General features: G+C 40.5%; 2 protein-coding genes across 5 annotated transcripts in view; one reads left to right on the top strand and one right to left on the bottom strand.

Annotated features, from left to right (window-relative positions):
- The window catches only part of LOC122260724 (uncharacterized), a 16,947-nt gene extending 5,469 nt beyond the window's left edge, over positions 1–11,478 (top strand). Inside the window, exons 4-14 of the mRNA XM_043028124.2 lie at positions 1,687–1,791; positions 3,944–4,024; positions 4,468–4,553; positions 5,437–5,590; positions 5,724–5,918; positions 6,160–6,321; positions 6,642–6,895; positions 7,086–7,260; positions 7,384–7,542; positions 7,896–8,076; positions 10,981–11,478. Of these exons, the coding sequence (XP_042884058.2) occupies positions 1,687–1,791; positions 3,944–4,024; positions 4,468–4,553; positions 5,437–5,590; positions 5,724–5,918; positions 6,160–6,321; positions 6,642–6,895; positions 7,086–7,260; positions 7,384–7,542; positions 7,896–8,076; positions 10,981–11,012 (1,584 nt within the window). The 3' untranslated portion in view covers positions 11,013–11,478. The remainder of the gene's footprint in view (positions 1–1,686; positions 1,792–3,943; positions 4,025–4,467; positions 4,554–5,436; positions 5,591–5,723; positions 5,919–6,159; positions 6,322–6,641; positions 6,896–7,085; positions 7,261–7,383; positions 7,543–7,895; positions 8,077–10,980) is intronic.
- Positions 11,479–11,606: 128 nt separating this feature from the next.
- Positions 11,607–15,000, bottom strand: part of LOC122260723 (uncharacterized) — a 22,133-nt gene continuing 18,739 nt past the window's right edge. For all 4 annotated transcript variants that reach the window (XM_086541998.1, XM_086541997.1, XM_086541999.1 and 1 more), the window contains 5 exons: positions 14,705–14,958; positions 14,288–14,462; positions 13,714–13,872; positions 13,259–13,439; positions 11,607–13,050 (listed from right to left, as the gene is read on the bottom strand). In XM_086541998.1, coding sequence (XP_086398124.1) covers positions 12,971–13,050; positions 13,259–13,439; positions 13,714–13,872; positions 14,288–14,462; positions 14,705–14,958 — 849 coding nt within the window. In that variant the 3' untranslated portion in view covers positions 11,607–12,970. The remainder of the gene's footprint in view (positions 13,051–13,258; positions 13,440–13,713; positions 13,873–14,287; positions 14,463–14,704; positions 14,959–15,000) is intronic.

A 15,000-nucleotide genomic window follows, 5' to 3' on the forward strand; every position in this document is an offset into this window, starting at 1 on the left:
ATATAACATTGTATTTATTATTTTTGTGACTATTATGACCGACCGCCTGTGAGTATCTTTATAATTTGATTTTAAAAATGGTGTACGTGTTTTATTTCCAGCTTATTATATTTATTGTATTAGTTTTAATCTTGTAATTAGTTCATGTAATGTGATATATTTGAATGGTGAAATATTGTAGCCTGTTTCTACCCGTGACTGTTTGATGCTCATTTTGTTAATTCATCACATTATTTGAAAGAATAAAAACATGTTTATGTTTGTCTGTTAATGTTTAAATGCATGATATATGATGCTTTAAGGCAGTAAGACCAGCCATACTGTATGGTTTGATGACAGTAGCTCCAACCAAGAGGCAAGAGACAGAAATAGAGGGTAACGGGGAAGAAAAAAATCAGAAATTAATATATAAGAAGAACAACACATGTGCAACAATTTGGAAATAAGGCAAAGGAGACGAGGTTAAGGTAATTCGTGCATATGATTAGAGAGACGAGAAACAAAGAAGAAAGAGAGGAAAGTCTAAAAGGAGATTCATGGATGCAGTGAGAGACGAGCAGCTGGTCTGACTGAAGAGGATGCAGAGGATAGAGGGAGAGGGAGACAGGTGATCAAGAAAATGAAAATATATGATGCTTTTAAAATTACATGTGCTTATCTCCAAGTGCTTGGATGTTCAAGTGCATTGCTCGAACTAGTTTGCCTGTTTTGATAATCCTCATTCTTATCATAAGTATATATACATTTTTTTTCGATTTTTCTATATTTTTGGCATTCATAACCATGAGTAGGCTACTTCACTGGGCTCTGTAGCATAGATGAATCATAGGCAATTCTTATCCGTTACTTTACCCTCACTTCCAATCTTAAACTCACCTTATCACCAAGGCAAGGAATCCTGCTATTCCTTCACGGCAACTTACTTATCCTATTATATTCTTATCTCCTCAGTAAAGAACCATTTAATTCCGCGGTAGTAGATTATCCTGTCATATCATATCCTGTTTATCGCCGTAACAAAGAATCCTAGCTTACCTTATACTGATGTATAGACACTTTTTTCCATTTATGAAACTAATTAACAGCTTCTACGTGTTGTTTTAGTTAGGTATTTCATTTAAAAAAAATTGACAGTTCTTGGAAAGTCGTCCGTTATTGCCAAATGTCGCTTCTGGCGTCACTCATAATAATATCTTGAGTCTTTTTCTTTAATTATCGAAATTAGAATCAAAATTAGTCAGCCCAGTGACATCTTCCCATCTATCTCTAAACTTTGAAACTTTTTTTCTTTTTCTTTGTTTAATTCTTAAAGTTTTCTCCGACATTTTAGTTTACTTTCTTCAAGAGGCAAGTTCGTCGCCATTTTATAGGGACTCTCGTAAATTATTTTACCTTTTAGTTATGTCGTTTTTCCTCCTCATTAGCTAAAACGAATAGTTATGGGAATAACAAAATTATAGGAAATAAAGGATAATGATAATGGCAACGATAAAGTTTGTGATAGTAATATCCGTAACATCTTTAGGCGAATGATCAACATAATAATTTTCATCATCACCATCATTAATACAACTCTCACTACTTTGCAATTATCCTCATCATTACCATCACCACCACCATAATAGCCACACAATAATGCCATCACCGCCGTTAATTTAATTCCGTTATCATCGTTTTCTCCCTCAGGTTAAGGAATTGTTGGCCCATAAATACATACCGCTGACTATCGTCTTAGGCGGAGGATACCTACTCTACTTCGTGGCCGTCTTGCTTATCAAAACAGGAATCGAGGTAATTGACAGAGATAACAGGATTTTAGAGACTTGTGAACACGATATGTGTTGTGTTACGATGTTGTTTTGGTTTGGTACTTTGATATAAGTGGTAGTTAATAGGGGCGCCATATTTAGGACGAAATGAATCTCAAGAACTGCTCTTAAAATGGTAGCTTTACTTTGTTGAGATTTTTTATTTGATAGATATTTCAAATTCTTTAATATAAAAAGATCGATCTTTATTCTAAAGAATCATTTTGCGAATATTTGGGTGGTAGACGTAAAGTAACCTAACAGGGAACAGGTTTGGTAGGGTTAGCTGGGCAAGGACTTTTCAAAGATGGCGTCAGTCTTTTGTTTTCCTCAGCAACTGCCCCACGCTGCTAGATCTGCGATTGGTAAAGATGATAAACTGTGGCGTTCCGTATCTTTTAAATATAGTTTATGGAGGGAGGTTTAATGCTCGGTTTCATGAGATAAGACGTAGCGTACCATGAGACCGAATATATAGTTACCTACGATCAAGATGCCATGACACATTACGATTATGACAGTATCAATTGCTATAAATACTAGATCATACTTTCTACAAAAAATCCAGATCACTGAATTACTATGAAGCAAAACATATTCATGTCAATAATATTATTCTTTTGAGTCGAATAATAAGTTCCATGAAGTTGATTAACCTCCATCTTTGAGGTAAACGCTAGATAAAAGTTTCATTATTTAATAAGGATGTTTCAGTGATTTCGGTTACATTTATTTTACATTTAGAAACGTGGTTAATATTTTATCTTGATGGAGGGTAGGAAACATCACTCTTCGCCCAAAAGGCTTTGATAATATCTTATCGTCTTAATATGGTAGTTTTTTTCCCTTACGACCCTTATCATTGATGCTAATTTCATTTTTGTTATCAGTAATATTGCTGTTAGTTAGGAAGCCTGAGTTCTGCAATCTGCCTTCATAATTCCCTGACATGTAAAAGACAAGTTTGGTAGACTGATGGTATTCTTTTATTCACCCGGTTGCTAGTATATTGACTTGGTTATAAGTTATATTTTACCCTTATTTCTCATATTGTATTTTTTTTATATATCAATGACGTAGGAAGCTGGCTGTTGGCAAAGCTGGATCAGTTCTTGTGAAATCGTCTACGACCCCCATTGGGTACGACCTGGCGATGATGACTCATATTATTTCTGACGATCCTACTCTGTCTTAGTTATTCTTGTATCATGTATTATAGTGTAAATTTATTGATTTATTACAGTTTATATTACTTCATTTCTATTCAACCCTAGAGATCTAAACATGGGTATAATATATTCGACAATAGTGACGTCATTTTGGTCACGTGTTGTTTCACTTGGCCAGTGATCCCATATTCTATATTCTTCAATGTAAACCTAATCCTTCAATAAGAAAATCGTGTCGCTCTATCTCCCGCCCATTTTATATGCAGGATGCCGTATTTAGGTACTCCATACCCATGTGAATTGCTAATAGACTAAAGCAAACATTTGAGTGCATCGTACCCAAATGTAACTATAGTGTAATATATGCCATATTAGTGATTCCTTTTATATTTTTATTTTCACTAAATTTATGAATAGACCATTGTCACTACACATACAACATAGACATGAAGAAAATCTGTAAGATATAGTTTTGTTGACAATTTAATTTATATATTTTTACCCATACACCATTTAATCAAAGGATTTCAGAGTATTAATTTTCGTTTTAGCTCCTGTCCGTTGCAGCTAAATGGTGCAAGGACATTCGAATTTTTACATTTGTGTGAATCTTTGAAATTGTAAATAGCATCGTAGGTAGGGCGTGGTAAAAAAAAAATCTAAGCGACTCTAGACCACGAATAGTCGCTCACTCACCCGTTTTCGAGCTGACGAAGTAAATTTCGCATTTCTTCGTCGTTAACATAATACCAATGTCACATGGTATATGATGCCACAACCCCAAGCCAATGGTTACCTGATTGTTTTATTGGTTTCAGGAAACATTTTTACCCAAAACATTTATCCATGTCACAAAGAATTTTAGCAAATATGTTTCGTCAAATGTTTGGGGTCATTTTCCGGTCATCCCTTAATATTTGTTAGGATGTGACACCATGTTTATAATTGCAACAATGATACTTGCAGGACACGGATTACTGGTGCGACGCTGATGGTTTCCTCATCATCCTTACGATACTTGCAGGAATAGGACTCCTGTATTTCCAGGTATGTACTAAATTACGTCTTGGTATCAATGCTACGGGCGTTGTTTGTGCTAGCGTTTGCGCGGTTTTTGTCTGTACACATGTACTTTTGGACCGACTGTTTGTATGGTTGTTTCTATATATTTTTTAAAAGGTATTTGTTTTTGTTTGTGAATGCCTTGAAGTTATTTCGTGTGTTATTTTGGTAATTTATGCATTCTTATTACTCTGTTCATATGTGTCTGTGCATAACTGCATTTCCGTCTTGTTTTTATGTTAACCTGGATTATAAGTTAATTTATTGAGTATTGCAAGTTTTGAAGACACAATACTCATTCAAACTGAATGTTGTTATTGCAGCAGACTCCGTGTCCACATTTCACATGCGAAAATGTTCATGCGCAGTTGAAGACAGCCACAACTACATGCAAAAGCTAATGGCAGACCACGTTATATTTACTGCAGGTACTTAAGCCACAGTTAGGCAAGAAATTCACAGAAGCCGTCGCCAAACCGTGCAGTCGAAAACTCAGCCCCATCGTACATAGTCGGTGAGTAAGAATGCCCATGAAAGTCAACTATTCTGAGTATTTTCCAGCACTGGCGAGTCAGCTGTCCAAATAAATAAAGCATTCAAATAAATTTCTCTAGTCCAAGGTCGTGAGTTTCCACTGTCGCCTGGCGGTAAGGATCAAGCTCATGTCGAGTTAACACTTATTCGCACTCTCTCATGTGTCAGCACGCGCAGACACCCGTGAGCTCGCCTCACTGTATATCAGGCCAGCGATGCTTCTGCTCCGCAAATCTAGCTTATCCTTATCCTTCTCGAAAGTGTTAGCACGCCGGCCTCACATTCCCGAGGTCGGCAGATCGAGCTCCGTCCAAGCTCGTGAGTTTCCACTGTCGCCTGGTGATTACTGCTGTGGTTAGGCACCACGCTGGGTAAGGACCAAGCTCAGACTTTAGAGTCAATGCTCGTTGGAACAGGCCGGGCTCGCCATAGAGTCCACAGCCCGGGCGAAGTATCTGCTCCACATATATGGCTTATCCTTTCCCTTCTCGAAAGTCCTCTATGCCTCTACCGCTGTAGGATTACTGAGTTTACTCAGTTAAGGCAGGATTCTGATCTGTTCGGATATAAATTGCTCTTCTTATGTCATTGCTACGTATTTCCTCTCGTCCTGAAGTAGGCTATTTAAGGAAAAGGACTCTATTATGCTTCCTCTTGTGGCCATAGGCTATCAGAGTTGTACCTAATATTGATGTTATTACTGCTTCCCAAATTTCTTCTCGCTCAAAAAGAAAAGAAGCATATCAATGCGAAGCACCTCATAAGATGAAGCAGATGTCAACGAGATGTAATCCCATTCGCCAATGCATTATATATATTATTTCTTTATGAATCAATCAAACATTTTATTTTTTCGTGTTTAGGTATGCAAGTCTGATTGGGTGCCTATTGGTGGCTGCGTTGATCGTCGTCGTGGTGGTGATCGACTCCTGGGACGACCAGATACGACTGCAGAGTCTCCTTGGAATGGTCGTCTTGCTGCTTCTGGGCTTCCTGTTCTCCGCAGCACCACGTAAGGTTGGTCAAATCTCAGTTTTGTAAGGTAATGCAGAAAAGACACACACACACACCACCACCACAAACAACCACCACACGCACACACACACACAGATACTGAGCACGTCATCTGAGTCGTCGTTCCTGTCCGCAGATTCGGTGGCGTCACGTAGCGTGGGGAATGGCGCTGCAGTTCCTACTCGGCCTGTTGATCCTCCGCTGGTCCGTCGGGCGCGCCGTGTTTCAATGCGTGGCCGGGAAAGTGACCACGTTCCTCGCCTTCACTGACGAGGGCTCGAGCTTTGTGTTCGGAACGCTCGTGTCTGATATGGGAATCTTCGCCTTTTCGGTACGGGGTATTGGGGTACTCTTTCTCTCTCTTTCTCTCTCTCTCTCTTTCTCTCTCTCTCTCTTTCTCTCTCTCTCTCACTCTCTCTACCTGCTAGATGAATGCAAAGGTGATTACTGACATATACATTTCAGCCAGTTAAGGATATTTGTTGATGAAACAAGCACTCGATTCACCACTTTTGTCGTCAAAAGACACAAGGGCCTCACCATGGATACTCACCAACCTCCTCTTCCTGCAGGTGCTGTCTGTGATCTTGTTCTTCAGCTTCTGTGTTCAAATCCTATACTACTTGGGTGTCATGCAATGGATCGTCACCAAGTTAGGCTGGATCCTACAGGTCACCGTTGGCACCACCGCCTGCGAGAGTGTCAACGCTGCTGCCAACATCTTCCTCGGACAGGTGGGTCGCGTTGTGACCTTCTTGCCACCACCAAGAATGGTTTATTCTACATATCGTATCCTTTTCTAGGATACATCATAGGATACATCAACTTGAATACACGCGCAAAAAAGAAGGCTCCGGGTAGTTAAAGCACATCCTGACTATTCCCATGTATCCAACAGCGACGGACGTCAGTAAGAGGATTATCAATTGGAAATCTGTACACATCGATGGTTGCAGAGTGGCTGTGAAGTGACCAAGCTTAAATTTAGTGATTGTACCTATTCCATATACCACAATCTAACCTGCCTTTGCACCAACCTTCTCCCCTCCCCCAGACCGAGGCCCCCCTGCTGATCAAGCCGTACCTGCCCCTCATGACCAAGTCGGAACTGCATGCGGTCATGACGGGCGGCTTCGCTACCATCGCCGGCTCCGTCCTGGCCGCCTACATCTCTTTCGGCGTCGACCCCGCCCACCTCATCTCTGCCTCCGTCATGAGCGCCCCCGCCGCCCTCGCCTACGCCAAGCTCTTCTATCCGGAGACTGAGGTGTCGAGGACGACGACCAGCGATATCAAAATCGAGAAAGGGTTGGTCTGTGTGTGTGTGTGTGCGCGTGTGTGTGTGCGTGAAAGGGAGAGAGGTATACATTGCAAAGGGGGAAGAAGACTTTTCATTAACGTCTGGATAGATATTTCATGCTCGTAGTTCTGCATTTGTCGATTGGAAACAAAAATTAAATAAGTATGCGCATTCCTGAGTCCCGCCCTTTCCACGCAGGACGGAGTCCAACTGGCTGCACGCCGCCATGGTGGGCGTGACGAACGCCATCCCGCTCGTGGCCAACATCGCCGCCAACCTCATCGCCTTCTACGCCTTCATCGCCCTCTGCAGCCACGTCTTCGACTGGACCTGTGTGCTGGCGGGCGCCGAGGAGGGCGTGTGCTCCCTCGAGGTAAGATAAATACACGCACTCAAAAGAAGAAGCATTCACTCTTACAGACACACTACGATGCCAAGAAAAAGACACCAGCAATGTAGGCAAGGAGAAATCAACTCTTTTTTGTCCCTCCCTCAGTCGTTGTTCGGCTGGATTTTCAAGCCGCTGGCGTGGGTGATGGGCGTGCAGTGGTCGGAGTGTCACAAGGTGGGCGAGCTGGTGGCGCTGAAGACCATCGTAAACGAGTTCGTGGCGTACGGGCGGCTGGCGGAGATGCTCGAGGCCGGAGAGCTCTCGGTAAGACACTCAGCCGGACCTCTTGTCTTGTTATGTACGGACGGCTAGAGACACAGTGGGTAAACGAAAGGCACAGATTTACCACTGTCTGGAATGAGAGACCTCTTCGAATAGAAGTGTTTAGAATAATTCATGTGTGCATAGTTTTAACGCGGAGAGGAATAGAGTTCTGGTTTCGAAAAGGGGTAGATATTTGTGATTTTGTTTTTTGCCATGACGACTCTCATTTGATTGCAAGGTACCCTGTGTATTTTGATGCAAAATATTCCACACAATGAAGTGTTTATGCCGCTTCAGCAGTACACTTTACAGTACAGCAACTCTACTATTGAATCTGAACCTTCCTTATTCAGAAACGTGCAGAGATCATCGCCACGTACGCCCTGTGTGGCTTCAGCAACATCAGTTCCATCGGCATCAACCTGGGCGGCTTCGGCGCCATGGCCCCCGACAGGAAGGCAGACCTGGCCAGCGTCGTCGTCAGGGCCATGATTGCCGGAAGCGCTGCCTGTTTCCTCACAGCTTGTGTGGCAGGTACGAAACCTATGGTATATATATATATGTATATATATATATATATATATGTATGTATGTATATATGTATACAGTATATATATATATCATCCTCATCAGCCTGTATCATTCCATTGCAGGACATAGGCCTCTCTCAATCTTTTCCAGTCATTCCGGTCTTGTGTCCTCTGATTCCAGTTTAATCCTGCGAATTTCGCTATTTCATCCCGCCATCTAGTCATTGGTCTTGCCCTTGGTCTCTTTGTGTCGTGTATTACCCATTCTGTTGTTTTCTTTGTCCACCTGTTGTCCTGTCTCCGATATATATGTCCAGCCCACTGCCACTTTTTCTTCTTGATGCTCTTGAGTATATCCTCTACTTTTGTTTGCTGCCTGATCCATGTGGCTCTTTTCTTGTCTCTTAAGCTAACTCCTAGCATAAGCCTTTCCATTCCTCTTTGGGCGCTTACTAATTTCCTCTCGAGTGCCTTGGTCGTAGTCTATGTCTCTGATCCATATGTCATGACGGGGAGGACACATTGGTCAAAAATCTTTCTCTTTAGACATAGTGGCAGACGACCTCGTAATATATTACTATGTGTACCGAAGGCACTCCAACCTAGCCTGATTTGCCGTTTTATCTCGGCTTCGCAGGATGTACTCGACTGGATGAGTTGCCCTAGGTATACATACTCGTTAACTGCTTCTAGTACCTCGCCCTGTATTTGTATTTGCTTAACTGGGGTTCGACTGTTGAACATGACTTTAGTCTTTTTCATGTTCATTTTAAGACCAATCTTCAGGCTTTCCCTATTTAAATCACTTATTAATCATTGTAATTCATCTGCTGACTCGCCGAAAAGAACAATGTCATCTGCAAATCTTAGATTGCTTAAGTACTCGTTCCCTATTTTAATCCTCCTCTCCTTCCAATCTAACTTCTTGAATATTTCCTCCAAGCAAGCTGTAAACAGCTTCGGTGAGATGGTGTCGCCTTGCCTAACACCCTTTTTTATTGGTATTTTATTGGTTTCTGCGTGGATTTTGATGGTCGCTGTACCATCTCTATATATATCCTCTGATAATCTGCAGTATATTTCCTCTACTCCTTGTTTACGAATTGCATCTAGTACTGCAGATATCTGTACCGAATCGAATACCTTTTCATAATCTACGAATGCCATACACAGGGGCTTCCTATATTCATTTGTTTTCTCTTTTACTTGAGCTAGTGTGTGGATATGGTCTGTAGTTGAGAATCCGCTGCGGATGTGTTGGTGATACGGCCTGTGATGATTTTTGTGAACAGTTTGGAACGTTTCCAATTGTTGTGTTTGTCTCCGTATGTGGTTGATCGCTTGAGTGGTATAAGTCGCGATAGAAGTCTTCTATTACTTTGATAATTTCACTTTTATTGTATGTCACCTCTCCGTTGGGTTTCTTTACTGCATACATTTAGTTTTTCCCTATTCCGAGCCTCTTTGTTGCTTTAAGGCTGGTGCCGGCAAGCAGAGCTTCGTTTATTTTTCGGATGTTAAATTTGTGTACATCCTCTTTCTTCTTGTTTATCGTCTTAGTCAGCTCTGCTGATTCTATCTTGTCTCTGATTGATGTTATTTTCATGTCCCTACGCTGTTTCATAAGCTCTTTTGTCTCCACCGAAAGCTTACTGAACTTTTCTTTTTCGTCTTTACCCCCTATTTCAAGTGCAGCTTCCGTTAATATCTCACTGAATTGGTCGTTCATTTGGTCTATGTCAAGATCTTCGAGAGCTGAGTATTTGTTTCGGATGTTGATACTGAATTCCGTCGCCCTATTCTTAATGTTGATTAGATTAACGAGAGGCTTCTGTATGAGCTTATTTCGTTCCCTTCTTAGCTGTAATTTTACTCTACTTCTGACCAGTCTATGGTCGCTACCGACATTTACTTTATTGATAACGGTTGTCTTGTACAATGTCGCACCTATTGGTGATTATGAAGTCAATTTCGTTTTTAATGCCAGATGGTGATTTCCATGTTCAAATCCTCCCGGGTCTCTTTTCGAAGAATGTATTCATAATTTTAAGGGATCGAGCTTCAGCGAATTCTACCAGCCTTTGCCCTCTCTCATTTCCGGTGCCTATACCATGTTTCCCATTCGAGGTTTCTCCATCTTCCCTTATTCCTATCTTGGCATTATATATATATATATATATATATATATATATATATATATATATATATATATATATATATGTGTGTGTGTGTGTGTGTGTGTGTGTGTGTGTGTGTGTGTGTGTGTATGTGTGTGCGTGTGTGTGTGTGTGTGTATATATGTGTATGTATATATATATATATATATATATATATATATATATATATATATATATATATATATATATATATATATATTCAGCTGTTATCTGATGTTATCTTTATAGTAAAGTTTCGTGTTGATAAAGGCAAAAAACGATCAGCTGCACGTCACTTAATCTCGGCAGTCGCGGAACTCATTATTGTTTTGATCTAATTTCTAATAAAACAATTTAAACCTTTATTTCCATATATAACAATTGCTAAGCAAGAAGATGGTTAAATTCTATTCAGTTGCACTATAGTCATGAAGAGAGGGCTAAAATCAAGTCAGAAAAATGGGAAAAAAAAATATTTCTACCTTAAACACCTTTTCCTGTGGATACGAGTGAGAAAAAAATACATCATTAGGAAAAAAAAAAATACTCTTACTAATAAACATCTTTTGTTTGTATTTGTGTGTCTGTGTGTACGTGTGCGTTCGAGCGAGAGTGAGTGAGTGAGTGTGTGTGAGTGTGTGAGTGAGTGAGTGAGTGAGTGAGTGTGTGAGTGCGAATACGTAAAATCTTGATACTTCGATTACATATGACAACCTAACCAGCAAAATAATTCGTGTTATTTCCTTCCACAGGGACACTTATCAGCGACCTCCCGGAGAGCTGAACCGGACGGAACAGTTTTGTGTGGTTAAAGTCAAAACAATTTTTGTACACGAGATAGCCAGCCAGCCTGGTTCTTGTATATATGGAAATGATAATGATTATGAATTTCTAAGGCAACTCGGTACATTGAATTTCTTATGGTTTCAAATGGGAAGCTATAAAAGTTATTTTAGTTCATATCTCGTGCTATTTCTATAACATATAGCGTGACGTATTATTGTAATTATTATCATCATCAGTTATTATACTTCTATTTCCATGTTACTGTCATTAATATCACTATGCCAGTGTGAAATGATAGATATCACATATATCTTTCTCATAAGGCTTAGAACTTAACATTCATTACATATTTAACTTTTAGAGATAAATTCTTATCTGTCTAAAGGCCTTTTCACACTTCATAACATCATGCTTCCTACAAGGGTACATTGTAATAAAAAATAAGAAAATAAAAACATTTTCCACATTTCTTATAATTTTACCTTGCCAATATTCGGGTGTTTTATGAAATGTCGAATACATTTAAGCCGTTTCTTGAAAACAAATCCACTCAGTATCATAATACAAGGTTAATATCTGAAAACAGTTATCAGTGAAGATAGGTTTTATTCATAGATCATCAGTGTATAAATATAACATTTATAATATTTCTAAAAGTCACAACCAAGAAACTGATAAAAATAATTCACCAAAAGACCACATGCACAATTTAGGACTTTTAGAATTCAAATTCAAACATATCCAGAAGGTTAAAGTCGTATATTCGTGCATTTGGTCCATTTTTCATCCAAACTTTGCTTCAATTCACTTCAGCCAATTTCAGCATTCATTGTCTTTACTGAAATCTAATGGAATTCACACGTTACAAGTACACGAAAAATATCTTACGGTCAAGAGCTTACACTGTGTACAATTGTATATGGTACATTTGTAATATGTTCGTTGGTGGAAAATTAAAGATGATGTGTACCAATTGCATTTACATATCAAGTGCTTATGCTGTGCATTATATACAAAACATAACACAGATACACATCTGGACGGAGAAGAAACAGAAAATAAAAGCAGAAGAAACATATGAAATGAAACAAAGAGAAAAACAAAGACTGGCAACGTTAGAATACAAGAAACTGATCAGAAATCAATATCTTTGATTATATTAAAAGATATGACGTAACGGCCATAACGACAACTTGATTTAAATATATATATAGACACTCTCTTAAATATACACCGGTAACAGCTTTACAAAAAAAAGAAAAAAAAATGTTTATCAAATATTAGTTCCATACTGAATATTAAAACTTCTCTCTCATTAAAAATATCACTCGTCGAGTACGTTATACAGACTGGTATTTTCGAAATATATACAGGAAATAAAAGCTAACATCTAAAATATATAGTTTCTGAATATAATCGTAGAAAAATACACGCGTTAAAAATATAATTCTAAAGTACATTTACTGGAATGTGTGGATTGGAATGTGTAAAACTGAATCTTCAGGTGATTGGTATAGAAAATATACATATGTACAAATCACAATTCTTTTTTCCTAATTGTCTGAAGCCAAAATGTGAAAAAAACACTATTCCTAAACTAAATTTCTTATGTTGTCGATCTATACGTGAAAATAAAACTTTTTTCCTTGTGTTGCTATTAAACTAGCAACCATGTGACGATAACGATTAAAATAATCATATTCTGATTTTAAAAGTTCTTGCGTCCGAATAGCTTATTAATAAGATTTTTCGTTCATTCCTAACGCAATTTCGTGGATTCTTTATGTCTAGATTCTGCAGAGACCCTTTCTGAAATTCTTTTTTCTATATGCACCGCTAGAATATTCACATAAATATAATCCTCTGTACAGATATTGCTAATATTAAAGGCACTTCTATGATGCACACTACATAACGCCATCTCTCCTGTGGTAAAAAGAGGCCCAACATCTTAAATTACGTAAATGTCGCCTGTGTCCCGTTGACGGCCGCCGCCAATGCCGGGGCGACGTCCAGGTCGTCGCTCAGCAAAGTGCCTGGGAAGGAAGGAAGGAAGGCGTGATGTGTTAGTTCGGAAATTAGGTGTAGCATCATCTTTTTCGATAGTCACATAGACACATAGCTATAAGTTTCTATAGCTCAGACATGTAAGCTACTAACATTAGAATCATATATTTGAACAAATTAGCTGAATACAAAGCCGTTGCGAGGAACAAGGCTTCGCAGCCCCTGCAAGGCACATACCGGCTACGCAGGCAGTAAGGAAGCAGGCCGCGCTTCCAGCGATCATGGCCCTCACGACCACCCTGGCCAGGTCTGCCTTCCTGTCGGGGGCCATGGCGCTGAAGCCGCCCAGGTTGATGCCGATGGAGCTGAGGTTACTGAAGCCGCACAGGGCGTACGTGGCGATGATCTCAGCGCGTCTCTGGGAAGGAATTCGGGCGTTTGTGAAATTCCAACGATCCGAAAACAGTGACATCAGGTGGATTTTACAGATGTTAAGATTTATGGTCTTTGTCAGAAGAGATGTGAGTGGAAATGAATGATTCAACGAGACAAGAACAATTATTGCCATTTCGAGTGAACGGTCATCGTCAACGATCATTACTAATGGAAACGTAAATTGCACACCTTGCCTTATGAAATCACACCTTATCATTCATAGTTCGTACTAAATAGAGCTTAAGCAATAGTCTCACCGATAGATCTCCGTTCTTCTTCATCTCAGAGAGCCTCTGGTAAGCAAGGAACTCGTTCGCGATGGACTTGATTCCGATGAGCTCGCCCACCTTCTCGCACTCCGCCCAGTCCACGCCCATCACCCACGCCAGGGGCATGAAGATCCTCCCGAACAGGGACTGTGTGGTGGAGGAAACCGAAAGGGTTAGCACTGAGGTTGGTGCTAGTTAGGTTTCAGAGTTACTGAGGTTGATATTAGCTAGTTGGTGTTTAAGTTGTAATTTAAAATTATTTTGATAACCAAGAGACAAAAAGCTTGTTCTCGCTTTCTTCCTCCCACCCCTCTCATATCTGGCTGGGCAGCCGAGGGAATAAGTAATATTTACAGTGTGGGGTTTGACCGACCAAACAGTCCAGTTAATCCATCCATTCATCAATATAGTGATAAGAGAGTGATAACAGGAAATATAAGAGAAGTGGGAAGTGTAGGCCTGGAACATCTGGAACTTCACGAATCAACATATAAATAATTTCCAATAAAAGATTAGAACCAAAGCGATTGGTTACACGTGGAGCGCATCGGCCTGTCCTTACCTCCAGAGAGCACGCGCCCTGCTCAGCCCCGGCCAGCATGCAGGTCCAGTCGAAGACGCCGTTGCAGAAGGCGATGAAGGCGTAGAAGGCGATGAGGTTGGCGGCGATGTTGGCCACGAGCGGGATGGCGTTCGTCACGCCGATCATGGCGGCGTGCAGCCAGTTGGCCTCTTCGCTGTGTGAAGGAAGGTCGCGTGTCAGTAGTCGTGTTAGTTCTATGTTTTTTGTTTTTTTTATAGGAGGGTGAGAAATAGTGATCTGCAAGGATACATCTACGCATGTATATCAGAATCTGCGCAGCATTAGTGACCCAAAAGAACAGTGTTTAAACTTATATGTCCTTATAAAATTCTTGTAATCCTATGATCGTGTATATCCGTATATCCTTATAATGAAATTCACAATATCATCAGTTACCCTTTATTGATAGTGATGTCCTTGGCGCCCGTCCTCGACACCTTAGTCTCCGGATAGAAAAGCTTGGAGAAGGCGAGGGCGGCGGGGGCGCTCATGACGGAGGCGGAGAGGAGATGGGCGGGGTCGACGCCGAAGGAGATGTAGGCGGCCAGGACGGAGCCGGCGATGGTAGCGAAGCCGCCCGTCATGACCGCATGCAGCTCTGACTCGGTCATGAGCGACAGGTACGGTTTGATTAGCAGCGGAGCCTCGGTCTGCGGGGAATGGACGAGTTAGCTTCAGAAAGGCGAGTCGTT

This window comes from Penaeus japonicus, unplaced genomic scaffold, assembly GCF_977035675.1.
Source record: "Penaeus japonicus unplaced genomic scaffold, GWHDUDI00000001_assembly GWHDUDI00000011, whole genome shotgun sequence".
Lineage (NCBI taxonomy): Eukaryota > Metazoa > Arthropoda > Malacostraca > Decapoda > Penaeidae > Penaeus > Penaeus japonicus.